The sequence below is a fragment of the Megalobrama amblycephala genome, linkage group LG9, assembly GCF_018812025.1.
Source record: "Megalobrama amblycephala isolate DHTTF-2021 linkage group LG9, ASM1881202v1, whole genome shotgun sequence".
NCBI classification, from domain to species: domain Eukaryota; kingdom Metazoa; phylum Chordata; class Actinopteri; order Cypriniformes; family Xenocyprididae; genus Megalobrama; species Megalobrama amblycephala.
The window spans coordinates 26,657,445-26,684,779 of NC_063052.1; the positions used below are offsets into that span (position 1 = coordinate 26,657,445).

Below are 27,335 nucleotides of genomic sequence, written 5' to 3' on the forward strand. Positions count from 1 at the left end.
AGGTGTCATTGCAGTTTGTTTGAGGAAGGACTAGTGGTTTTCACAGGTTGCAAATAAGGCACAAAACCCCAGTAAACTGATATGTTACGATCAGATATCTTTGTTGATGGCTGTGAGAAACCAACTTTGTAAATGGGTCACGTGCAAGGGCGTAGATTTGGTTTCAACTTTGGGGGGGTTGAACGTGGGTATGGTTGTATTGTATTGGGGGGGTTGTAACTGATGGCTTTGAATATTGGGGGGGTTACATCCCCCCCACAAACTACGCCCCTGGTCACGTGTCACCACTAGAAATATAAAACCAGAAATGAATATTTGTTGCTTAACTGGTTAGACTGGTCACCTCTGAAAGACTGAGAGGGAAAAGGAAAGATTATGGTTTAGTGTAAGAGAAAGATAGGCGTACAGAGGTAAAATATTTATTTTACTCTTGCTTTTTTTCTTTGTTTTTGTTTTGTTTTATGCTTCATTGGTGATATTGTGTGCAGTGAGTGCCAGTTTTAATATCTGCCACTCCTATCCAGCCCTTGTTTATTGCAACAAAGATACTCTTCTGTTTGCGTATACTGCTCTTGGCAAAGGTGAGTTTTATTATCGCACACATCAGAATAACACGTTCTTATTCTTGTACATGTAGTGCTGAAATATATAATAAGCTTCTGCTATGTTTATATGTGTGTGTGTCAAATAATTAAAAATATTAAACTACAAGTTACTATATTTCAATGTTTCGCATTTCAGTTTGTACACACACCTTTGTATAGAATGTATGGCTCCAGATGGCAGGAAAACATCTTGAACTAGCCTTAAGTGGTTTGCTGCTCCGTTCTGTTTTCTGGTTTTAGAGGGTTTGTGACACTTAAAGACCAATTTACACAGCAAAGACTTTAGCAAGTTTAGCAAGTCTGGGAGAGGTTTAGCATGTCTGCTGCCAGCCTAAGCTTCTTTGCTGGTCTAGGCAATTTTTTCAGCAGAGTTGTAAAAAAAAATCACTAAGGTATGGAAAGTGATATACCTACAAATTTACATGCAGTTAGTTCACACCTCACCTATAACTGAGACTATTTATAATCATTCAAATAATTGTTATTAAATGTATCATTATGACTTTAAATGTATTGTTTTTTACAGTTTTTCTCAACACATTTCTCCAAAGTAATGTAACTGCTCTCAAAACTGTTAACACAGTGATCTAAACACACTCTTACCATAACCAAACAGTTCAACTTTACTGCAAAACAAAGCACTGCATTTTTTCTATTAATGCATTTATTAAAAGTAAATACTAACATCAAAACTACAGGCATATTGTCTATTGATTTTAGAACATTTTCAGCTGTGGATGTACAAATACATTAACGAAATACGCGTTTATTGTAATGTTTTTCCAACAGGTTTTGTTATATGGGTCACTGACAGATAAAGCTTAAAAAAAAAGTCTTTTTCAAAACTCTTTTCAAAACTGACGAAATGCATATTTTTGAGTCATAAACAATGTGTTTAAAAAGTTTCAGTTGTTACATAACATATCAATTTATTTTTTTACTTTTTTTGTCAGGTGGTACAACCAAATATTTGTAAATATATATTATATCATTGTACCACTTGACATGGAAAGTGTACCAACCTACCCATACTTGAAATTAGCAAGTTTAATTAGTTTTTTCTCAGTATTTAAGAGAGATCTACAAACCTTTTCACTCTGCCACAATGATCTGTTGGGGTCCTCTGGATGTTGCATTATCAGGCTTAAAGGGTTAGTTCACCCAAAAAAGAAAATTCTGTCATTTATTACTTACCCTCTTGCCGTTCCACACCCGTAAGACCTTTGTTCATCTTCGGAACACAAATTAAGATATTTTAGTTGAAATCCGATGGCTCCGTGAGGCCTCCATAGGAAGCAATGACACTTCCTCTCTCAAGATCCATAAAGGTACTAAAAACATATTTACATCGGTTCATGTGAGTACAGTGGTTCAATGTTAATATTATAAAGCGACGAGAATATTTTTGGAGCGCCAAAAAAACAAAATAATGACTTATTTAGTGATGGCCGATTTCAAAACACTGCTTCATGAAGCATCGGAGCACAGATGAATCAGCATGTCGAATCTGCTGTTCGGAGCGCCAAAGTCACGTGATTTCAGCCGTTGGCAGTTTGACACGCTATCTGAATCATGATTCGATACACTGATTCATTTGTGCTCCGATGCTTCCTGAAGCAGTGTTTTGAAATCGGCCATCATTAAATAAGTCGTTATTTTATTTTTTTGGCGCTCCAAAAATCTTCTCGTCGCTTTGATGAAGAACCACTGTACTCACATGAACCGATTTAAATATGTTTTTAGTACATTAATGGATCTTGAGAGAGGACATGTCATTGCTCACTATGTAGGCCTCACTGAGCCATCGGATTTCAACTAAAATGTCTTAATTTGTGTTCCGAAGATTTACGAAGGTCTTACGGGTGAGGAACGACATGAGGGTGAGTAATAAATGACAGAATTTTCATTTTTGGGTGAACTAACCCTTTAATGTTTTTACCTTGTCAATTCATGTAAAACAGCCATATCTGCAGTTGTGCCACCCTGTCATTTAATTTGAATGTACAAATTGCCATGCAAAAGTTTTCAGTTATCTCAACTGCTTTAAAACTACTGATATTTATAAAATTTGCTTATATGTATATTCAAAAATAAAATTATGCCAAAGTTTATTTTTATTTTGCAGTTCTTATAAAACACCACTACACCAATGCCCCCCACCCATCTCTTTTCATCTCCTCCTTTTTGATATCCTCCTCTCTTCTCATAGCACTATGATCTCCCTCTATCTGTTCCACTTTTCCTTTCATTACACCCCTTCGTCTACACCACCATTACACTTACACCTCTTTATTCTCTTGCATATTCTTATTTACTTTTCTTGCTCTATGTATACTTTACCTACTTTCCCTATTACATTATGCAAATGTGATAAATGTGTAAACAGGCCAACTGAAAACATACCAAATGCATTTGATAATATGACAAATTCCAGAGCTTTGTTTATTGCGTTTGGACAAATGGTACATAAATGTTTGTGAATTGTGTAAAGCAACTAAAAAAAGCTGTGATCGTTTTTTTTCTGATTTATTAAAGTTTTGGTTGGATGTATGAACTATTGTGAAAACATTTGAGAACTTTGTGCATAGTGTTTAGCGAAAATGATTCATATGATTTGCAATTTGTGTGAAATGAACGAAAACATACAATCTGTTTGTGTTCAGATCACTGTATTAACGGTTTTGAGAACAGTGAACCGAGTTTGGAGAAATGTGTCAAATCGATTGAGAAAAACTGTAAATGTGTTGTTATGAGTGTAAATTAATTTGTTTTAAATGTGTCATTAACTGTACATTAATTGTTATTTTTCCTGTTTCTCTGTTGGTATTTTCTTTTAGAGATCAAGCAGCTATACTCATCATATACATGCACATTGTGTACTTCAACTGAAGACAGATAAAGGATTTAATAAAACTGTACATATATATATATATTGGATTTACACATACATAGCCATGGATAGGAAGTCATGCTCGCCCCTGATCCTGTGTTTAATAGTAGCTGTGATCATGGGCTTGCTGGCATATATGCACTTTAACAAGGAGTTGTTAAACAAACTAACAAACGAAATGGAGTTCGTAGAGGCAGAGGTGAGAGAAACAGAACACAGTATAGAAAGTTACAATTTAGCAGTTGAGCACACACAGAAGGAGATGGACAACGCAGATAAGGAGGTCAAGGAACTTCAGGATGAGGTTGGGAAATTAACCTCTTCTAAGGAGGAAAAGGACAAAGAGGTTAAAGCATGCAAGGATTCAGTGGTGAGTAATGTAGATCCACCAGGTTATATTGATAAGGAAAATGTGCAATGAATTATGATACTGTGTATATATATATATATATATGGCAAGGCACTGACACCCAGCTGTAGAGCAGGTTTAACAACTAACAACTCACCTGTTGAACTGGTATTAACCATACAAGTTAATTCAGCATTGTTGTACCTATCAGCCATTTTAATCAGTTGTTAAAGGGTTAGTTCACCCAAAAAAAAAAAAAAAGGTGCAGTAAGTGATTTCTGAGAAACATGTTGATGTTTAAATGGAATCCAAATAAAAACACCCCTCCCTTTGTTGCTTTATGTCCCTAAACTGCTTGAACACGCAATGCAAGAGTGGATGTCTCTTTATCATATCTGAAGCAAAGTAAAATAAAGCATGATGATGAATAAACGACAAAGAAGAACAAAAATGAACATACAGTATGCAAGATTATATACAAGCAAGAGTTGATAGTCGCCAGTGGCACACCAGCTCCAGACAAACAATAACACTCAAAACTGTTTACCAAATCTAACTTTACAACAACAGCATATCTTGGTTCTCTGAAACATAGCAAAACCAATGTTGCTTGCATATGAGCAGAAACTACGCAACCTTAGTGTCCATTTCAGGCCTTCCAGCATAGGTTACTCCAGCACTGGAAAGATTTTCTAATATTAATGCAGTTCCTAAAGCACTTGCCTCTGACCTTTTCTCTTTTGTAATGTCTCTCAGCCATCTCTCTTTTTTACAGTCTTTCTTCAAATCATTCTCTTTCTCTGCTTCCATGATTGTATACGCCCCTTACTGCTGATTGGCTGTGGTGCTCGTCCAAGCCACTTACTCAGAAATCACTTACTACACCTTTAAATCGCTTACTACTCCATTAAAGCAGTTGTCATTCATAGTTGACATAGTGAATGCAGTGCAGGCTTTCGTGTTTACGTCCAAACGCCGACTCATTATTGGCCGGCTCCTGTGTCAGCATCGCATGCATACGTCATGCTGCTCACATGTACAGCGTCAGCCAATACTGATACTGAGCTTTCACTACGTCAACTGCGTATGACAACAGCTCAAATTGTTAAATAAAGTCTTATTGTTGTTTTGTTCTCTTATTTTCGTCACTTCATAACATTAAGGTTGAACCTCTGTAGTCAAGTTGACAATTTTAACAATGTCTTTACTACTTCTCTGGACATTGAATGTGGTAATTTTGTTGCTTTCTATGGGAGATAAAAACCTCTCGGATTTCATCAAAAATATCTTAAATGGTTAGTTCACCAAAAAATTAAATTTCTGTCATTAATTACTCACCCTCATGTCGCCCATAAGACACTCTTGTATGCTGTTTATGGTTAGCGCTTCCAGGTTCTACGTCAGAACAGCGGCTCGGTATTGGCCGGCTCCTGCGTCAGCATCACACTCATGCATCGTGCTGCTCATGTGATCAGCGTCAGCCAATACTGAGCCGCCATTCTGATGTAGAACCTGGAAGTGCTGAACGTAAACACGAGAATGGCACAGAAGAGAAGATATTGTTGAATTAAGTCGTTATTTTTGTTTTGTTTTTGCGCACAAAAAGTATTCCTGTAGCTTCATAACATTAAGGTTGAACCACTGTAGTCACGTCGACTTTTTCAACAATGTCTTTAGTACCTTTCTGGACCTTGACGGTGGTGGTTGTCAGATATATCTTGGATTTCATCAAAAATATCTTAATTTGTGTTCTGAAGATGAACAAAGGTCTTACGGGTGTAGAACTACATGAGGGTGAGTTAATCACAGAAATTTCATTTTTGGGTGAACTAAATCTTTAAAGAAAGAACTGTCATAAGTTATAACATTTATAACAGTAATAAGTTGCAAGCAGTTTTATGTATTCATTTGTTTGGATGTTTTGTTTTAGTATCTTACTTTGGGTACCGCTAAAGAAATTCATCATGCTGAGGTGATGTTTTAGATAACAAATGCTATAGCTTAGCCCTCATTTTTAAACATCTTCCTCTGTATTATGTTTCAGGCGGTGTTGAATAATGATGTTACAGCTGTGGAGAAAGAGAAGAGTGACACTGATGGTATGTTTAAATATGAAAGGATCCCCAAACTTATTTTAAAGACTGTAAATACTGTGTGAGAAAATTATTCAGCCTAACATTATTAGGACATCTTTCTAAAATTAAATAATTATGAAGTATTTTCTATTATATTAATGATATAATAATCATATTAGTTTTAAAAAAAAATAAGATTCATTAGTTAAACATTAGTTAATGTATTAACTAACATGAACTAACCAATACAGCAATACATTTGTTACTGTATTTACTAATCTTTGTTAACGTTAGTTAATGAAAATACAGCTGTTCATTGTTTGTTCATGTTAGTTCACAGAGCATTAACTAATGTTAACAAGATTTTAATAATGTATTAGTAAATGTTGAAATTAGCATTAACAAAGATTAATAAATGCTGTAGAAGTGCAGTTCATTATTAATTCATGTTAACTAATGTAGTTAACTAATGTTGCCCTAGAATTCAAAATTGAATTTATCATGGCATAGTTAAATAACAAGAGTTCAGTACATGGAAATGACATACAGTGAGTCTCAAACACTGTTGTTTCCTCCTTCTTATATAAATCTCATTTGTTTAAAAGACCTCCGACGAACAGGCGAATCACATAACACCGACTGTTACGTAACAGTTGGGATCATTAATATGTACGCCCCCAATATTTGCATATGCCAGCCCATGTTCAAGCATTAGACAAGGGCAGGACATCTGGATGTGCACAGCTGAATCATCAGACTAGGTAAGCAAGCAAGGACAACAGCGAAAAATGGCAGATGGAGCAATAATAACTGTTAGCTTTAGCCACGGGCACTATCAAACTCATTCAGAATCAAATGTAAACATCCAAATAAATACAATACTTACGCGATTAGACATGCTGCATGACGAACACTTGGTAAAGATCCATTTTGAGGGTTATATTAACTGTGTGAACTTTGTTTATGCACTGTTTAAGGCAAGCGAGAGCTCCGTGGGCGGGAGCACGAGCATTTAAAGGGGCCGCAGCCTAAATCGGCTCATATTTAATGATGCCTCAAAATAGGCAGTTAAAAAAATTAATTAAAAAAAATCTATGGGGTATTTTGAGCTGAAACTTCACAGACACATTCAGGGGACACCTTAGACTTATATTACATCTTTTAAAAAGACGTTCTATGGCACCTTTAATTAATGAACCTTATTGTAAAGTGTTACCATTTTTTTCATCTGCTTACACACATTTTCAAAACTTTGCCTCTTTTTTTAAAAACATTACACACAAATCTCTTGCAAAATGAAGCACTACATTCAAAATATCACAAACACATCTAAAAAGCAAACATTTGTGTTATGTTGCAAACACATTTGCCATAATATTCTTTTTTTGGATATATCATATACACACATTATTCAAAACCTAAAGCTCTTCTTTCATGAGCTCCTATGTACATTTCTCTACAAGACTGAAAGTAATTGGCAGAGAAATGTTGAAAAATTCATAGTAAACACGAAAGACTGAAACCAAACTTTTTTCTTTTCTTTTTTTTTACTGTAAGCATTTGTGAATACAGTATTCTGCTGTACGAAAGAAAATAAATACATCAACCATGTGTAGTTGGACAGAAACAATGGTTGTGTTTGAAAAAAGAAATCAAGATACTTCCTGTCTGATTTTTGTTTGTTACATAGAGAATTGTGTGTTGTGTTTTGCAAAAAGTGTTTTATGAAATTGAAAACTTGAGTCGAAGGCCGATTAGTGTATGGTTGTGCAGATTTGGTGTTTCAGTTTCAGGTTTCAGAAATTGTGTGACAACTAAGGATTTTGTGTGTAAGCAGTTGAAAAAAAAAAAAACTTATTTCTGTAAATTCTTTTATTTTTACTGTCCCTCTAGCACCCCCTTGTGGTCTCCCAGTAGCCTCGTACCTAGTTTTAAACCTCTGCAGCCTAAAGTTGTCTGGGCAAAGAGTTCACCTTAAAAATTCCCATAAAGAGATGTTGATAATTCTTTCTTTTGCTCTTTTTCAGGTAATTTTGCTAGTGAAAAGACAAAATGGAGTGAAGAATTGAATGGCCTTACAAAGCAGCTCCAGGAGTCCAGTCAAGTTTGTGCCTATGTGAAGATTTCTGCAGAAGACCTTAAGAAGGTTCCTACCTTAAAGTGAGTTTTTTAGGAAATTCTTCCTTCTGATTACAGATATGGATTGATTCATGGTCACCAAATTATGTGAATTAATCTTGAGCTCAGAGTTTGAATACATCCTAATATCTGTCTCTTTTTTTATTACAGGGATCTTTGCCCTCAAATTCAAATCATTTAAAAGCTTTAAAATGATGATTTATATATTCCTTCCAGAATCTAAACTTTGCATCTTCTGGCCTGCATTTAAAAGTATTTCATATGAATTATTGACTCTCTTTTACAAATTGGATGCTGAACTGCAAACTGCTTTGATAGTTGTATCTTCATCATTCCTTTGGAGTATGGATTTTGGAGGGGGAAAAATTGCTCAGTGGATCCAATAATACTGTTTATACTGTTGTAAACAACATGTCGCTGGCTATTTTACTATGACAATGATATTAGTAAAATAAAAAAAGATCTGTTTCTTAAGAATTTTACTTCTTGCTTTTTCCCAATAAAAAAAGTTACAAATTAACAGAATATTTTAGGTGTGTGTGTGTGTGTGTGTGTGTGTGTGTGTGTTTGTGGGTGTGGGTGTGTGCTGTCTGCTGTCAGTTAACAGTCTAAAGTCTAAACTTTTGCATCGTGTTTCATGCCAAAGGGTGAGGGAGAGACTCTTTTATTAAAGGAACTTGAACGTAAGAAGTCAGTAACAGATTTCAGAGGTAAGAGGCTAAGAATTTGCATCTATAGCCTAATCACCTTAAAAACAAATACAATTCCATTTCACTTGTATGTTTTACAAAATGTTTTTTAATATATGCAAACAAACCCTCTCACCCTTTCTAACCGCCTCTTCTTTGCTGCCATCTAAGGGACAAGAACTATATAGAAAAGCCAGTGAATTTCTATTGTGATGTGTCAAGCCACACCTGAGAATCAATAAATGGAAAGAAATTATGATGTCTTCCGTTTGATGACTTTCTGAATCTCTGTCAGAAGCTTCTCTTTGTTATTTTTGATGTTAATTTCAGCTTTCTCCAGTAGGTCATAGATCATTTTACTGTCGTAGGGGGGTTGGAAGGTTTTATATGTTTTCCTCCACTTTCCAATTTCTTCTAAAACAGACATTTTAGGACATTAGTGCACTTTTATGGTTGGCTTTTCTGCATATGCTAGCATTGCAGTTTCAGGATAAAATCCTTAATCGTAAATAAATATACATTTATACATTATTAAAAATATAAATAATAATTATGATTAATATGACAATTTGAACATTTCAATGGTCACAAAGCAGTAGTTGGATGTTACCTTTATCGCCACAATTCGTCTTGTTGAAAAGAGGAATATGAATTACAGTCGGTGCATTGGGGCCTTCAAACACATAAAAGTCCTTTGGATCATCTCTCTCATCGTCTAAGTCATTTGGGACTTCAGGGAAATCAATGTGTAGATCTTTGCACATATCTACGGTTTTTATCAATGACTGTGAATTAAAAACAGTGTTTTTAATAGAGAATGTGCATGTGGTGGGAGGAGGATACCATTAGTTATTAGTATGCAGGTTAATAAGAAAAATTAAGAGTATGAAATTACTCTACCTTGAATGGGTCTGTCTCACTGAAATCAAGGGACAGAATGACGTCAATGTGTCTCTCTTTCCTCAGCAGCGGTAAAAAAGGTGAGTTGTTGTCAATCCCAGCATCAACATAATGCCTCTTTTCCTCTTTAAGAATAGATGGAGACACCTCCTCCGCTGGGGATGATGATAAAATATTTAAAATTATCTTTCATTTAATTAAATTTCAATACGAGACATTTTGTACATAGTAAGACAACAGCTAGACATCTCCAAGAGATGAAGCTTCACCTCTGACCATAAATGTACTAGTACAGTAAGTCTACAGCTATTTAGATGTGCTGTCAGTGCTACAAATGTCAGGGTTTAATAAATTCAATGTGCACTTCACTCTACTAGTTTGATATATAATGTAATTTGTTATTATACAATGTTATATACATTACATTCGATATAATGTAAAAAAAAAAAAAAAAAAAAAAAATATATATATATATATATATATATATATATATATATATATATATATATTTAGCTCACCTGTCATGTTGCACAGAAAGTTGTATGTTGTGCCCCAGATCCAGTGAGTAACTAACTCAATGCATTTAACAATCACAGTCCATATCTCGCAGCCTAAATTAAGAGAAGGATTTATTTTAGCTTCAGAACGACATAGGCCATTTTTTAATCAGCATATAAAATAACTAAGCTGGCTTTACTTACTCCACTGATTAGAATATCAATTACAGAAACAAATTAAAGCTGCAAGCAGCGATGAAAGGGCCCTCGCACCCGGACTCACTGGCACCCATTGGCCTTAGGAAAACAGTGAGCAGTGGGCGACATGCATGTAAGCGAGTGAATACAGGAGAATTATGCCAAAGTCATTTCGAAATGCCACACTTCCTGTGGCCAACAGGTGGCGCTTTGACCGTCACTGAATATTGCCATGTTGATGTCTTCAGGCAAGAACTATCATCGAACATGTGAAGTTTGAAACAGATCGGACATTGTATGCCTGAGTTACAACAACTTCCTGTTTCTTTCGTGGCGTTATTTGCAAACATTAGCACTCAGCCAAGTGTTGCATAATTTAACGTGTTTCTAGCATGTTTGGTACTTCGTGGCATAATGAAACGTGAATCTGGTAATGAATTACAGTGTAAAGCATGCCATTTCCTGTTGCCAGCAGGTGGAGCTATGGCTAACTGAATATTGTCATATAGATGTCTTTAGGCCGAATTATTGAACTTTGCCAGGCCGCTACGGACACGCCTTTCAGCGAAAACTCTAGATCTTCGCAATTTAGCGTCTCAAAGGCCTTTAGATTAGACTGACCAAATATGATGTTGATCTGATTAAAGCTCTAGGAGGAGTTCGTTAAAGTACAACATGTGAAAATGGCAAAAACTGCCAAAATATTGTAGAGAAAATTCAAAATATCTCACTTCCTGTTGGGTTTAAAAACTTTGCACCCAGGGGCTTTTTTGTAGGTATTGGGCTGTTACATCTGTCTACCGAATTTCATAACTGTACGTGAAACGTAGCACGAAGGGCGCTTAATTGAATTTTTGTAGGTGGCGCTATCGAGCCATTTTGCCACACCTAATTCTGAAACCCATATCAGATGTAAATTTTCACCACTTCTGACGCGTGTGCAAAGTTTCATGAGATTTTGAGAACATTTAGGCCCTCAAAAATGTGATTCATTTTGGAGAAGAAGAATAATTGGCTGAGCAATTCCAATAGGGTCCTCACACCATCGGTGCTCGGGCCCTAATTACAGAATAGATTACAAGCAAAGTGGGGTTTGAGTCACATACTATGCACAGACAAATAAAGGAAAACTCACATGTCAGATTCCAGCATGAATGAAGGCTGCATATATATAGCGTGTATTCCTTAATGTTCTTCTTATTCACTTCTTTTGACATGATGATTAATTTCTCTTTTTGTTCTTTGTCCAGCTTTTCTGAAATACATAGCATAATTATATCACGCACTGAATTTCTAGCACACGTCATCTACAGTCTTCAGTTCTGGAATTCTACATTATATTCTACACTATATAATCTGTTATTCAATAATGCACTGTCACCGAAACCACTGTAGTAGATCTGAGTTTGATTTATTGGATTTCATCACAGCAATATAACAAGTTTTCTCACTTTCAACATAACTAAATATTTTCGATTATATTCTTAGCTTAGATATATCAGTAATGTGATGGATACCGCTCAGTAAGTTATTCAGGATTTGAATGTGAGATGAAGGATCTTCCTTTCTTAAGACCAGAAGATTCAGTTCCACAAGTGTCAAAAGCACTTCGCCAGCCTCGTCCACATGTGGATCACTGAGGGAGTGAACGTCTGTTTGTTTTATTTCTGAAGATGAGTGGTCACCGATCACGTCCAACTCATGCAACATTAGCTCTAAAAAAAAAAAAAAAAAAAACACAAACACACAAAGGTTGTATTTTTTTGCAACATCACAACAATTTTAAATTGTCATAATATTTTACAATATTACTTTTTACTGTATTTTTAATGAAATAATATGAACAAAGTGGACTTACTTTTGATTAAAGGTAACAGTTCCTCCAGTATTTTTTCTAGGTCAGCCAAACCACTTCCACACAGACCTGCAGGAAAAAATCAGCAAGCAACTAAATAGACATTTGAATGGGAGGTGAACTAAAAGATAAATAAGAGTGTTGTTTCAGCTCACCTTGCAGGAACAGCATGTCCATCTCGGGCTGGTCTTGTGTTTTTACCCCTTGGTCAAAATGACTTCCGAAACAGGAAGTATCTACAAAGGCCCCAGTGATGGAGTAACCAGTCTCATGTGGCGTGATCTCAACAAATTTCTCTATGGCAGAACACTGTAAGTCTCAGGCACAGTGAAAACACGTTCAACTCACAAACACACTGACATTACCTGCTTCTAGTTTATCAAATCTGCTCTGCATATCAATCACGGTGTAGATGGGATAAGGATCTTTGCTGTGTCGGCTCCTCTGACTGGTAAAAGTACTCTCATCTATCTGTAGAAAAAACTTAATGTCAAATTCCCATTTTATATAGTGTGATCATGTATTAAGAAAGTATTAAGTACAAAATTAAACAATTGGTATATAAAGTTCTTAAAATATCATCTGGTATACATATTTACGTAAAAAATAGAGCTGTCAATATAATAAAATCGAAACACAGTTAATCTCACAGTTTCCACTCTTTAAAAAGCAGAACGATATCAAATTCTGATGTGAAAATTATTGCTTTAAATATACAACGATCAGGCATAACATTATGAGCACTGAATAACACTCATTCTCTCTTCATCACGGCACCTGTTAGTGGGTGGGATATATTAGGCATCAAGTTCAGGAATGTTCAAGTTACGGAAAAAAACGAAACTGGCGCCACGTTCGTTCCGTAAGTAGAATAGGGAAGGCGTAGAACATTCAGCGTAAGCGTTATGAAGAATGCGGAAAGTACGTTCAAGGCGATATTTTGTTTATAAAGCATAAACGGTTGCATTTTTTTCGAAAATGACCGATCGATTCGCTAGATAAGACCCTTATTACTCATCTGGTATCGTTTAAAGCCTTTGAAGCTGCACTGAAACTGTAATTTTGACCTTCAATCTGTTGGTAGCCATTGAAATCCACTGTAAGGAGAAAAATCCTGGAATGTTTTCCTCAAAAACCTTCATTTCTTTTCGACTGACGAAAGAAAGACATGAACATCTTGGATGACATGGGGGTGAGTAAATTTATCAGGAAAAGTGTATTTAAAAGTGGACTAATCCTTTAATGCTTAAATTAAGCAAGATTGCTTGTTATTTTATAGTGTTTCTCTCACCTCGTTCACAATCTCGCTTACAACTAGCACTGCCCAGATGTCTGTCAGACTGAAAGTGTCTTTTTGTCTGTAATATTTTTTGAGTTTCGAAATTTTGTCCTCAAATCTGATGTGACCACCCTCAGGTCTCTGTGCAAAGTCATCCTTCATTGTTTCCAGCTTGTTGGACCAGTTTGGTTCTTTGTATAATGATGCCATGCACCTTATGAAGAAAAAAAGATTTACCATTTGTTTATATTCAGCTGGATCTGATGAGCTAAATTTGAGTGCATGTATTTGCTTCTTTACCAGGTAGATCCAGAGAGCCCAACAAGATACAGCATGCAGTCCAACAGATCATCTTGAAACAGTGCGACCAGTGATCCCAGCAAACCCATCATTGCTCTTTCAGCTCCTCCTGAAGCCAGCAGAGCAATGTTGGGCAGCTTGTCCTGTAAAGCATGCAGTAAACACATTATATTAAGCAACTATATAAAAATGCCTGCTCTTCTCTAAGGACTCCAGTTCAGTCAAGTGAAAGCTTGCCTTTGTTAGGTGACCTGCAAAAACCTTTCCAAGAAAGACATTTCCCTAAAACAGAATGGTTCTCTGTATTTGTCATGTATTTTCATGATCGTCAGGGTTTTCACATTATGTAATTAATTCAGGTTCATTTACAGGATGAAATTAACCAGTAAGGGCATCATTTAAACTCAAATGCAGCTATGAAATATTTTTTTAAATGAACAAGAGGATTTATTAATAATAAAATTAGGTTTATTTGGATTAGAAACTGCAGAATGATTTAATTACCAGGCTACACTGTATGCCGTGTTTTTTAAGACACTCCAGAGCTGATTCTCTCCTGCTGGTCACATGATTCATCTCAGCCTCATTTAGTGAATGACCAATTCTCACTTTACTATCGCTGTATAAAAAGGACAGGGACAGAAAGGACTGTTCACACAGGGTTTCAAAACAACTCCATGAAGTACTAGTATAAACTGAAACTTAAATTTGAATTATGATTGTCTTGTGACACTGCATGATGGAAAAGAAGCAAAAATAAAATGAATGCAGTATTACCTTTTGCTTTGATTTTCCTCAGACATCTGTAAAATGGACATTTTAAGATGTAGTGAATATTCAGAAGCAACTGATTTAGTTTTGATTTGTTCTGAACTGTACCGTCACTGTTTGCAAGCATTACTAAATTACTTTTTTTTTTTTTCAGTCTCAAGGCATACATTTATCCAAATGCAACATTTTAGTGAAAAGATATTTAGAAACCAAGCAAAAAGTGATTTTTCGTTTTTAAAGCCCTTACCTTTTCTGACAGAGGTTGAAGTCTGCAAGCCAAAATGAAACTATCTGATAGCAATGTGGGAACAAGGAAATATAAGATGTGGTTTAGCCGCTTAGCATTCCACTGTATCACCTGTGAGGGGTTAAACCAAGCAGAGCAGGAATAACTGAAAAATATAGCTGCAAGCAGCGATGGCGGGCCCAAGCCCAGTTGCTCGCCAACACGGTGGCTTCGGGGCAACTGTGCACGGCGGGCAATGGGCATTTAAAATGGGTAAACATAAAAGGATTATGTCAAAATCATTTGAATACACCACATTTACTGCAGCAGTTGGTGCCCATATGTTCACAAACCACAACAGCCACATCCATGAGATCATTTACATTTAGATGAATTTCATGCCATAGAATGTCATAGGTCAAGTGCAGAATATCATTCTATTCTGCCATGTCTGTGTTTTTCTTAGACAACCTCTATAAAACTTCCAGAGCAAATTACATACTGTTATTTGGCAAACTCAACAGTACTCTGAGAAATGTAATTCAGTCTTAATGTGAATGTCTGTGATTGCTGATGTTGTAGTATCATAACACTTCTTTTCATGTATTTTTTTGACCTCCCTGAGCTATTGTTTGTGCACCAATCTTATGCACCAAAAGCATGCTTTCATTTAATTTTAATATGTGTGGTATATGATGAAAAAATAAAATTATATTAATAAATAAAGCCAAATCACAGAACCTGCAAAAACAATTTTAATATCAGTCTCAGGTAATAGTAAGGTATATGTCTAGATTTTTCTGCTCACTTAAACAAGTTTATATTTTAAACAGACACTTTTATAAAATCATGTGAAATTTACTTAAATAGTTGTTTTTAATAAATTTGAATTACAAATAACTAATTACTAAAAAACGAATAGTTTTAATACTTTTATTTATTAAGGATGCATTAAATTGATCAATGTTACAGTAAAGACATTTACATTGTAACAAAAGTTGTTTTTATTTCAAATAAATGCTGATTTTTATTAAACATTCTATTAATCAACAACAACAACAAAAAAAGTAGCACGGATTCCACAAAAATATTAAGCAGCACAACTGTTTTTAACACTAATAATAATAAGAAATGTTTCTTGATCAGCAAATCAGCATATGAGAATGATTTCTGAAGGATTATGTGACACCGAAGAGGAGCACAGTCCAGTCTGTTTATTTCTATGTCTAAATTCCCATTTTATATGCTGTGATATAAAGAAAGTATCATTAAGTACAAAATTAAACAACTAGGATTTCAGCAAGTTATTAAAATATCATCATTAAAATCTAGGGCTGTCATTATAATAAAACAGTCACAGTTAATCTCACAGTTTAAAATTTGGTCCTCCAATCTGTACTCATTACTTATTCCCACCCAAAATCCCATTCCCTATGTGCAAAGTGTAACATTATAAATGATTTAATGGCGTAAATGAGAAACAACTCAAAATAATAAAAAAACAACAGCAAAAAAAAAAATTAAAAAATAGATAAAACTTTCTTGTTTCTGTCTGTGATAAAATGAAAGATGCAGGTGATGAAATGAAGGATATGTGGGGGAAATAGCTGTAAATATAGAAAGAGTTACAACTTGGTAAAAGAATAGTTTTGGTGTGTCTGTGTGAGCTTTCAGTTCATTAAACTTCTAAAGGAACTTTAATATTGAATTTAACATATATTAAGAACTTGCATCAGCAGGTCTATATTCATATCCATTATTCCAATTATAAACAAATACAATTCCATATCCCTTTGTATGCTCCACAAAATGTTGATATATTTTGTGTCTCCATCACTCTCTCAGACAGTACAAACAAACAATCCCTCTCATTCTAACCACCTCTTCTTTGAACTAACGCCAGTGAATTTCTATTGTGATGTGACAAGCCACACCTGAGAATCAATAAATGGAAAGAAATTATGATGTCTTCCGTTTGATGACTTTCTGGATCTCTGTCAGAAGCTTCTCTTTGTTATCTTTGATGTTCATTCCAGCTTTCTCCAGTAGGTCATAGATCATTTTACTGTCGTAGGGGAGTTGGAAGGTTTTATATGTTTTCCTCCACTTTCCAATTTCTTCTATTAAAACAGATATTTTAGGACATTTGTGAGCTTTCATGTTTGGCTTTTCTGCAAATTGCAGTTTTTAACATAAAGATAAAATCCTTAATCGTAAATAAATATACATTTAAACATTATTAAATATATAAATAATAACAATTATAATTATTATGACAATTTGAACATTTCAAAAATCGCAAAGCAGTAGGTGGACGTTACCTTTATCGCCACAATTCATCTTGTTGAAAAGAGGTATATGAATTACAGTCGGTGCATTGGGGCCTTCAAACACATAAAAGTCCTTTGGATCATCTCTCTCATCGTCTAAGTCATTTGGGACTTCAGGGAAATCAATGTGTAGATCTTTGCACATATCTACGGTTTTTATCAATGACTGTGAATTAAAAACAGTGTTTTTAATAGAGAATGTGCATGTGGTGGGAGGAGGATACCATTAGTTATTAGTATGCAGGTTAATAAGAAAAATGAACAGTATGAAATTACTCTACCTTGAATGGGTCTGTCTCACTGAAATCAAGGGACAGAATGATGTCAATGTGTCTCTCTTTCCTCAGCACTGGCAAAAAAGGTGAGTTGATGTCAATCCCAGCATCAACATAATGCCTCTTTTCCTCTTTAAGAATAGATGGAGACACCTCCTCCGCTGTGGATGATGGTAAAATATTTAAAATTCTCTTTCATTTAGTTAAATTACAATACGAGACATTTGTACGTAGTAAGACAACAGCTAGACATCTCCAAGAGATGAAGCTTCACCTCTGACCGTAAATGTACTAGTACAGTAAGTCTACAGCCATTTAGACGTGCTGTCAGTGCTACAAATGTCAGGGTTTAATAAATTCAATGTGCACTTCACTCTACTAGTTTGATATATAATGTAATTTGTTATTATATAATGTTATATATATATATTTAATAGATTTTACTTTTGTATGTATTATTTTAATTGATTAAATAATTATTTAGCTCACCTGCCATGTTGTACAGAAAGTTGTATGTTGTGCCCCACATCCAGTGAGTAACTAACTCAATGCATTTAACAATCACAGTCCATATCTCGCTGCCTAAATTAAGAGAAGGATTTTCATAAGCTAAAAAATAGGTAATTTTTTATCAGCATATACAATAAGTAATTAAGCTGGCTTTACTTAGTCCAATGATCACAATATCAATTACAGAAACAAATTACAGAATAGTAAAGTGGGTTTTGAGTCACATACTATGCACAGACAAATACAGGAAAACTCACATGTCAGATTCCAGTATGAATGAAGGCTGTATATATAAAGTGTGTATTCCTTAATGTCTTTCTTATTCATTTCTTTTGACATGATGATTAATTTCTCATTTTTTTCTTTGTCCAGCTTTCCTGAAAGACAGAATAATTGTATCATGCACTGAATTTCTAGCACACATCATCTACAGTCTTTATTTCTGGAATTCTACACTATATCCTTTAAAGCAGCCTGTTATTCACTAATGCACTGCCATTTAAACTACACAGCAAAATCTCCAGAGTTAAATCAACTCTGCTCAGAGTACATATGGTCCCTCTCTAAATAGTGTTAAAATAACACTGAAGCACAGTTACATTTTATGAGATAATTAACCAATTAATTAATGATTGCGCATTAGTGATGAACACCTGCTGTTAACAAGCAGAATCACTGAAGACATAAGAAAAAACACAAGAACTACAAGTGACTTAAGTCACAGCCTTATTAATTGCTTAAGTATCTCATTAACTTTAATTATGCTTCAGTGTTACTTTAACACTGTTTAGAGAGGGACCATATGTACTCTAAGCAGAGATGATTTAACTCTGGGGATTTTGCTGTGTACTGTAGAAGATCTGAGTCTGATATTGCCAGTAATTTAAAGGGTTATGCTGCATTCCAGGCAGGTTTTTGAGCCCGTAAGTCACGGCTTCAAACCACGACTCACAACTTTGTAGCGTTCCAGGCAAGTCACGCGGAGCTGGGAGTACATCGATCTAGTATGGGTATGACTTCACGGGTGGGAAGTCACGGGTTTGACTGCCGTTCCAGTGCACTTTCACGGATAGAAGGTTGGAAAAACTGGGGTTACGGGTTGCCTGGAACACGGCATTAGTTCACCCAGAAAATGGAGTTCACCATGGTGCTTTCATGAACGCACGTCAGAGACTGATACGGAAGAGAAGAAATTGTTGAATAAAGTCGTTATTTAGTTTTTTTGGCACACAAAGTATTCTCGTCGCTTCAAAAAAAATTAAGGTTGAACCACTGTAGTCACATGGACTGTTTTAAATATGTCTTTTTTTTTTTTACCTTTCTGGACAGTGAATGTGTAAATTAACTTGCTGTCAATGGAGGCTTCACTGAGCCATCGGATTTTATCAAAAATATCTTAATTTGTGTTCTGAAGACAGACAGGTGAGGGTGAGTAATTAATGACATAATTTTCATTTTTGGGTGAACTAACCCTTTAAATTGGATTTCATCACAGCAATATAACAAGTTTTCTCATTTTCAACATAACTAAATGTTTTCGATTATATTCTTAGCTTAGATATATCAGTAATGTGATGGATACCGCTCAGTAAGTTATTCAGGATTTGAATGTGAGATGAAGGATCTTCCTTTCTTAAGACCAGAAGATTCAGTTCCACAAGTGTCAAAAGCACTTCGCCAGCCTCGTCCACATGTGGATCACTGACAGAGTGAATGTTTGTTTGTTTTATTTCTGAAGATGAGTGGTCACCGATCACGTCCAACTCGTGCAACATTAGCACTAAAATAAAATGGTTGAAAGGTTGTATCTTTACATTTTGCAACATTACAAGAATAAATAACATTTTAAAATATTACAATGCATTAACAGTTATTTAAAATTGGAATAATATTTCACAATATAACCGTTTTTTTGCAATGGCCTGGTATCAGAGACAGGATTAGAGATTAAGCCAGGAGTAAGCTTTAGTTAAACTAGGACATTTAAGTAGATTTTATAAATGTGTGGTGTGCATCTCGAGTCAAAACAATGCCACTGACATGTTTTAAGACATGTCAGTGCATGTTGCTTTCAGTTAAAACAGCTCAAACATGCATTTTAGTTTGGGACTAGGCTTTAGCCTTGTCTTTATGAACATGGACTTGAATATGAACATGGACTTACTTTTGATTAAAGGTAACAGTTCCTCCAGTACTTTTTCTAGGTCAGCAAGAAAACTACCACACAGACCTGTGGAAAAAAATCAGCAAACCACAAAATGGACAAATGAATGGGAGGTGAAATAAAAGATAAATAAGTAGGCCTATGTGTTGTTTCAGCTCACCTTGCAGGAACAGCATGTCAATCTCAGGCTGGTCTTTTATTTTAACCCCTTGGTCAAAATGACTTCCGAAACAGGAAGTATCTACAAAGGCCCCAGGGATGGAGTAGCCAGTCTCATGTGGCGTGATCTCAACAAATTTCTCTATGGCAGAACACTGTAAGTCTCAGGCACAGTGAAAACACATTCAACTCACAAACACACTGACATTACCTGCTTCTAGTTGATCAAATCTGCTCTGCATATCAATCACGGTGTAGATGGGATAAGGATCTTTGCTGTGTCGGCTCCTCTGACTGGTTAAAGTACTCTCATCTATCTGTAGAAAATCATAAATATTGTGTGTCTGTTGGTGTGTGTGTGTTCTGAGTGTTTTTTTTTAAGAAATTAATACTTTTACTAAGCAAGGATGCATTTAATTGACAAAAGTACTTGACTGTAAAGCACTGCACTGCAGCAGCTCTGCGTGAACCAATCTGTGTGCAGCCCTCCGAAACGGGCGCTGCAGCCCGCCAGAGCGGGTGGAGCTTCTGTCTATATAACCGGCTCATATCGCCATTGGATTCAGTCTAAATCTCCTTCAGTGACGTGCAATCTTCTCTTCGCTGGACTACTACAAGAAGCCTCTCACTGTCAAAGAAGCCTCGCAGCAGAACAAGCTGACTCCATGCCCTTTAAGCAAGCTAACATCTGCCAGCAAGCCGACTGATCAGCGCTCTGCAGTCAAGCAGATTACAGCTGCAAGCAAGCTGATGCAGCGCTGCTGACTGCTGATTCAGTGTTTCCCCTGAGGCTATTTAGCATGCAAATAAAAAAAAATTACAGCATGTCAGTGGCAGCTTCTGACACTAAGAATTGGTAGGGCTTACTGGATGACCACCCGCCGCCGACTCCTCGATAGTGAGCAGCACCGTACTAACCACAAAGACTATACTGCTCAGGCTATCGACAGAGCCATGGCCAGCTTAGTGGTACTGGAGTGCCATTTATGGCTCAACTTGATGGAGATCACGGAGGCAGACAAGGCTGCCTTCCTCGATTCCCCAGTCTGCACCACTGGCCTTTTCGGCCCCGCGTTAGATGGTAGTTTTGCTGAACGCTTCACTGCAGCACAGAAGTCTTCACAGGCAATGAGTTACTTCCTGCCAAAGTGCTCCAACTCTGCAGCTGCTTCAAGTCACCAGAAAAGCACGCCAACTCAGCAGCCTGCAAAACCGGCACCTGCGACCACTCAGCCCAAACCAGCGCCTGAGCCTTGACAGTGATCCCAATCCACCAAGCACCAGGGTCTCCATCCTAAGATAACGCTGGATCCAGAGCTTCAGAAGCCGTCCAGATCCTCCAAGAATGAAGAAGGGAAGATTAAGTCTTGCTGTGGCCGGACCACCCTCTAAAAAGTCTTGAGTTTGCCTTCTAACACCCTGTTCAGTTCCAGGCGTTGGAGACAATGTGTTCATTTCAAACACTGGCCCGTTCAAGTTCACATGCCCATGCCAACCCACAGCAAGTCAGGCTTCTATAGCCGCTACTTCCTCGTCCCCTCAGGCAGTGGTGGACGAAGTACACAAATCAAGTACTTGAGTAAAAGTACTGATAAGTATAATAAAATATTACTCCAGTAAAATTATGAAGTACTCCTTTTCAATTTTACTTGAGTGAAAGTACAAAAGTACTTGATTTTTAATGTACTTAAAGGTGGTACAGAGGATGTTTTCGTCGACTGAGTTTTTGAAATGAGCGCATGCGGAAGAACAACCCCCCTCCTTCACAGCTCATTTCAAGTGAACGCCTCCCAAAACTCGTGCACAAGTGTTTGTTTACCACCGGCATTCGCTGTGTTATTAAGCCGGGCACACATTTTACGACTAGCTAAAACATTCTGACTGTACTCAACATACAGCGATTGTTTCCTGCTCCTGAAGCAGATTTATATACTTTCACATGGAATTTGAACACCGACTGTAATCGCAGACTGAACGCAACTGGCTCTGACTGGACGCGTTTGAGCGCGATCAGTCATAAGTATCAATTTACATTCATAATCGGCCTTACAATCGTTAAGCCGTGCACACACTTAGTGGATTCATTATGTCGGACTCACCGCAGGTAACTCATAATCTGCAGCTGTTACTCCTGTCTCCTGACAAAAACATTGCATGCGGAGTGTGGAAAGTTACTGGAGCGCGCAGCCGCGCGTCTCTCACAAGGAACGTCATGGCAGTGATTGACAAGCCAGAGGGCCAATCCGCGCACACCTCTAACAATGGCAGTGATTGACAAGCCAGAGGGCCAATTTTTTTACGCGATGATCGCGTAAACGATTGGCTGATGTTTTTAAGGCCCTACCTCATGCACAGATGATGTATATTAATATTATTCCTTTCAGTGCACCTAATAAATAGTCTTTTATCATTTAGTGAAGACAGTTTCAAGTAATATTGCAAAAATGTATAAAACAAAACATCCTCTGTACCACCTTTAAGTAATGTACCATTGCATTGCTTTACACTTCGATGGGTCTACAGTGCCCCATCGGTGTAAGAGCACACTCCACCAGAGGCATGGCCTCTTCCTCGGTGTGGTCCAGTGGTGTATCCATTGGCGACATTTGTGCGGCGGCCGGCTGGTCCTCGCCATCCACCTTCTCCAGGTTTTACAACTTGGATGTTCCTGCACTACATGCACGAGTCCTCTCTGTTTAGTTTGGTATTGACCTCTGAATGAGCTCAACCCACTAGTACCTTCCCTTTCAGACCCATGGTCTGAACCCCTTTTCAGTGTTGGGCGAGATCCCCTACTGCCATGAGGCCTTTCTCTCCAAATGTCTTAGGCTGGGGCCTTTAAACATTTGTCGTTCTGCTATCATAGCATGGCGCGATTGGACTGTGTTCCCACAGCATCTAGCGACGCAATACAAGTGAACTGTTTGAACGGGAGCTTCATTGAGGGAAATCATTGAGCTAATCTGAATCCTATGGCAATACAAGCCAGTAAAATAGACGGATGCTCACCCATTCTGGCGGGCTGCTGAGACTCGCTCTCTTCGAGGCCTTGCAGGTGTTTTTTTATGAAGAAGTTCTTTTTTGCAAGTGTTTAATGCAGTAATGCATTCAACAACATAATCTATACAACATACACCTTAATTTATTTAAAAACACATTTATTGTTATATTCTGACCATTTCACTGACACCTACAATATGTATGCCATTCAAAAGATCTCTTAACATTGCGGGTTATGTTAATCGCTGTATAACTTTCTTTTTTTTTTAATTGAAAGCTGAAAGTAATGTTTTATTACTTTTGCACTTTTTGTCTGTTCCTGCTAGTGCATACATGGGTAAGTGATTACGTTGTGGAGAAGATAGACATTATTCAGCTTTTCCATCACAGGCATAAATGACATTTTAAAATATATTATAATAGAAAGCAGTTATTTTAAAGTATAATAATATTTCACAATATTACTGTTTATTACTGCATTTTTTATCAAATAAATACGATCTTGGTCGGCATAAAAGATTTCTTTCAAAACCAATCAAAAAAATCATAGCAACCCCAAACTTTTATAAGGTAGTGTAATAAAATTTTTGATCAACACAAATCATTCTAATATGCTGATTTGCTGCTCAATAAACATTTATGATTATTTTCAATGTTGAAAACAGTTGTGTACTTTTTTTTTTCAGGATTCCTTGATGAATAGAAAGTTCAAAAGAACAGCATTTATCTGAAATACAAAGCTTTTGTAACATTATACACTACCATTCAAAAGTTTGGGGTCAGTAAGAATTTTTATTTTTATTTTTTTGAAAAGAAATTAAAGAAATTAATACTTTTATTCAGCAAGGATGCATTAAATCAATCAAAAGTGGCAGTAAAGACATTTATAATTTTACAAAAGATTAGATTTCAGATAAACACTGTTCTTTTGAACTTTCTATTCATCAAATAATCCTGAAAAAAAATACTGTACACAAATATTTTGTACAATTGTCCACATTAAATGTTTCTTGAGCAGCAGATCAGCATATTAGAATGATTTCTGAAGGATCATGTGACACTGAAGACTGGAGTAATGATGCTGAAAATTCAGCTTTGCCATCACAGGAATAAATTACTTTGTGAAATATATTCAAATAGAAAACAGTTATTTTAAATTGTAATAATATTTCACAATATTACTGTTTTTACTGTATTTTTAATTAAATAAATGTAGCCTTGGTGAGCAGACGAAACTTCTTTTAAAAACATTAAAAATCTTAGTGGTTCCAAACTTTTGGACTGTACTATATATATATATATATATATATATATATATATATATATATATATATATATATATATATATATATATATGATCAAAACTATATTACACTAACTTATAAAAGTTTGGGGTTGCTATGATTTTTTTGATTGGTTTTGAAAGAAATCTTTTATGCCCACCAATATATATACCCTTTAGAAAGCAGAATATTATCAAGACCTGCAAATGTGGTAATTTATTGCATTAAACATACTGATAATGCCTAAAACAAGATTACTTGTTAATTAGCAGTAATAATCTCACCTTTTTAACAATCTTGCTTAAAACTAGCACTGCCCAGATGTCTGTCAGACTGAAATTGTCTTTTTGTCTGTAGTATTTTTTGAGTGTCACCAATTTCTTCTTGAAACTGATGTCAGGCTGAAGAAGTCTCTGTACAAAGTCATCCTTCACTGCTTCTAGGTTGCTGGACCAATTTGGTTCTTTGTATATTGATGCCATGCACCTTATGAAGAAAAAATGGTTTGGCATTTGTTTCTATTCAACAGAATCTGATGTGCTGAATTTGAGCGCATGCATTTGCTTATTTACCAGGTAGATCCAGAAATCCCGGCAAGATACAGCATGCAGTCCAACAGATCATTTTTAGACAGTGCGACCAGTGATCCCAGCAAACCCACCATTGCTCTTTCACCTCCTCCTGAAGCCAGCAGAGCGATGTTGGGCAGCTTGTCCTGTAAAGAATGCGAAAAATACCACATATTTGTAGCAACTATTTATAAAAGTGCCTGCTCTTCTGTAAGGAATTCTGTCAAGTGAGAAGGAATTTGCCTTTATTAGATGACCTGCACAAACCTTTCCATGTAATACTGTTCTCCGTATTTGTTTCAGCATTATGTAATGTGTTTTATGTAATTCATTCAGGTTCATTTAAAAGTTCAGAATAAAAGAAATCAGTAATGACATCATTGTTCATTGATTAACAAACAATATGTGATGTTAAACTTACTTTATAAGCTTACAAACTTTTAGTGTGCATTTTCAGTATCTGCATAATTCTAAATATTAGATTTAGATATGGTTACATCTGTTGTTGAGCTAGAAGCACAACCAAAGTGATCTAAAATATTTAAACACACAAGATATGAGGAATTATGTGGAGTTTCCATGTGACCCTGCATATTAGTTAAAAGATTCAGTCTAGGAACAGTTGAAACACAGTTACCAGGCTACAATGTATGCCGTGTTTTTTAAGACACTCCAGAGCTGATTCTCTCCTGCTGGTCACATGATTCTTCTCGGCCTCGTTTAGTGAATGACCGATTCTCACTTCGCAATCGCTGTAGAAAACCAATCAAGAGGTTTCAAGACAATTCCATCGAATACTAGATAAACTCATAAACTGTCTTGTCAAAAATGCTTTCAATGGTATCAAAAATGTATGCTGTATTACCATTTTCTTCGCTTTCCACCAGACATCTGTAACAAGGACATTAAGACTGAGGTTTAACTGATTTAGGTTTGATCTGTTCTGAACTGTACCATGACTATTTACAATTGCAAACATTGCTAAATTACATTCTTTTTCCAGTCTCATAAATTCAATTAAATGCAACATTTTTGTGAAAAGATATTTAGAAGCCAAGCAGAAAGCTATTTAAATTTAAAAGTCTGTTGTAAAGACACTTACCTCTGCTGTCAGGAACTGAAGTCTGCAAACCAAACTGAAACTTTTTAGTGAGAGCATGTGATGCGAAGGAAATTTCTGGTGTGGTTTAGACCGAGAAAAGCAGAGCTGACTTAGCTTTGTCAAGTTGCCCCATAACAATATTTCCAGTCAAGTCTCTAGCACCAAATCAGCATTTTTGAATGATTTCTGAAGGATCATGTCACTGTAGACTGGAGTAATGACTGCTCAGCTTTGCCATCGACAGGAATACATTACATTTTAAAAATATATTAAAATAGAAAAGTTATTTTAAATTGTAATAACGTTTCACAATATTACTGTTTCTACTGTGTTTTATTCAAATACGTGCAGTGGTGAGCATAAGAGACTAAGAGGGTTAGTTCACACAAAAATGAAAATAATGTCATTTATTACTCACCCTCATGTCGTTCTACACCCGTAAGATCTTCATTCATCTTCGGAACACAAATTAAGATATTTTTAGCTCAGTGAGGCCTCTATAGACAGCAATGCCATTGAACTTCTCAAGATCCAGAAAGGTACTAAAACCATATTTAAAACAGTTCATGTGAGTACAGTGGTTCAATTTTAATATTATAAAGTGATGAGAAAACTTTTTGTGCACCAAAAAAAAAAAAAAAAAAAAAAAAGACTTTTCAATGATATCTAGTGATGGCTTATTTCAAAACACTGCTTTGAATCTTTTGTTTCGAATCAGTGATTCGGATCGTGCGTCAAAATGCCAAACTGCTCAAATCATGTGACTTTGATGCTCCGAATCACTGATTCATTTAAACAGTAATGTATGTTATTAAAAAAAAGAATCAATTTTACATTCAAAAAATCACCCCTTTTAGGTTTAGGTTTGAGGAATAAATCTAGAGTACACTAACATTGTTATACTTATACTTACCATTTGCATAAAGAGTTTGTGGCGTGAGTTCCCACAAAGATAGTAATAGTCATTTTTGACCTTTTGGGGACATTTTTTAGTCCCTGTGAGGGAAACAATCTATAAATAATACAAATTTTCTTTCTGTGATGGGTAAGTTTAGGGTTAGGGGATAGAATATGTTGTGTGTACAGTATAAAAAAACATTACTTCTATGTAAAGTCCCCATAAAACATGAAAACCCAACATGTGTATGTATGTGTGTGTGTGTACAACAA

General features: G+C 36.0%; 3 protein-coding genes across 8 annotated transcripts; 1 reads left to right on the forward strand and 2 right to left on the reverse strand.

Moving 5' to 3' along the window:
• The first annotated feature begins 324 nt into the window (after positions 1-324).
• si:ch73-347e22.8 lies at positions 325-9,003 on the forward strand. Its single transcript, XM_048202436.1, has 6 exons — positions 325-410; positions 525-581; positions 3,443-3,865; positions 5,889-5,943; positions 7,947-8,079; positions 8,209-9,003. The coding sequence occupies exons 3-6, from the start codon at positions 3,560-3,562 to the stop codon at positions 8,237-8,239; spliced, it is 525 nt and encodes a 174-aa protein (XP_048058393.1). The 5' UTR covers positions 325-410; positions 525-581; positions 3,443-3,559; the 3' UTR covers positions 8,240-9,003.
• LOC125275473 (cytosolic phospholipase A2 gamma-like) lies at positions 8,879-26,443 on the reverse strand. Of its 5 annotated transcripts, XM_048202431.1 has the most exons (15): positions 26,166-26,443; positions 25,929-25,954; positions 25,701-25,815; positions 25,067-25,209; positions 24,779-24,980; positions 20,423-20,528; positions 20,213-20,353; positions 20,053-20,118; positions 19,471-19,668; positions 18,146-18,265; positions 17,868-17,960; positions 17,385-17,539; positions 17,095-17,269; positions 16,708-16,893; positions 8,879-8,975 (listed from the first exon to the last, which is right to left on the reverse strand). In XM_048202431.1, exons 1-14 carry the CDS (start codon positions 26,220-26,222, stop codon positions 16,733-16,735), a joined length of 1,758 nt encoding a protein of 585 aa, XP_048058388.1. In that variant the 5' UTR covers positions 26,223-26,443; the 3' UTR covers positions 8,879-8,975; positions 16,708-16,732. The 5 variants fall into 5 exon arrangements, with proteins under 5 accessions (XP_048058388.1, XP_048058390.1, XP_048058387.1 ...); XM_048202433.1 differs by lacking the exon at positions 8,879-8,975 and having other exon boundaries at positions 15,850-16,890; XM_048202430.1 differs by lacking the exon at positions 8,879-8,975 and having other exon boundaries at positions 15,850-16,893.
• On the reverse strand, positions 8,990-15,052 carry LOC125275472 (cytosolic phospholipase A2 gamma-like). Of its 2 annotated transcripts, none has more exons than XM_048202429.1 (14): positions 14,795-15,052; positions 14,554-14,579; positions 14,281-14,395; positions 13,777-13,919; positions 13,489-13,690; positions 12,563-12,668; positions 12,353-12,493; positions 12,201-12,266; positions 11,860-12,057; positions 11,478-11,597; positions 10,166-10,258; positions 9,648-9,802; positions 9,358-9,532; positions 8,990-9,158 (listed from the first exon to the last, which is right to left on the reverse strand). In XM_048202429.1, exons 1-14 carry the CDS (start codon positions 15,035-15,037, stop codon positions 9,001-9,003), a joined length of 1,941 nt encoding a protein of 646 aa, XP_048058386.1. In that variant the 5' UTR covers positions 15,038-15,052; the 3' UTR covers positions 8,990-9,000. The 2 variants fall into 2 exon arrangements, with proteins under 2 accessions (XP_048058386.1, XP_048058385.1); XM_048202428.1 differs by having other exon boundaries at positions 8,990-9,161.
• Positions 26,444-27,335: the final 892 nt, after the last annotated feature.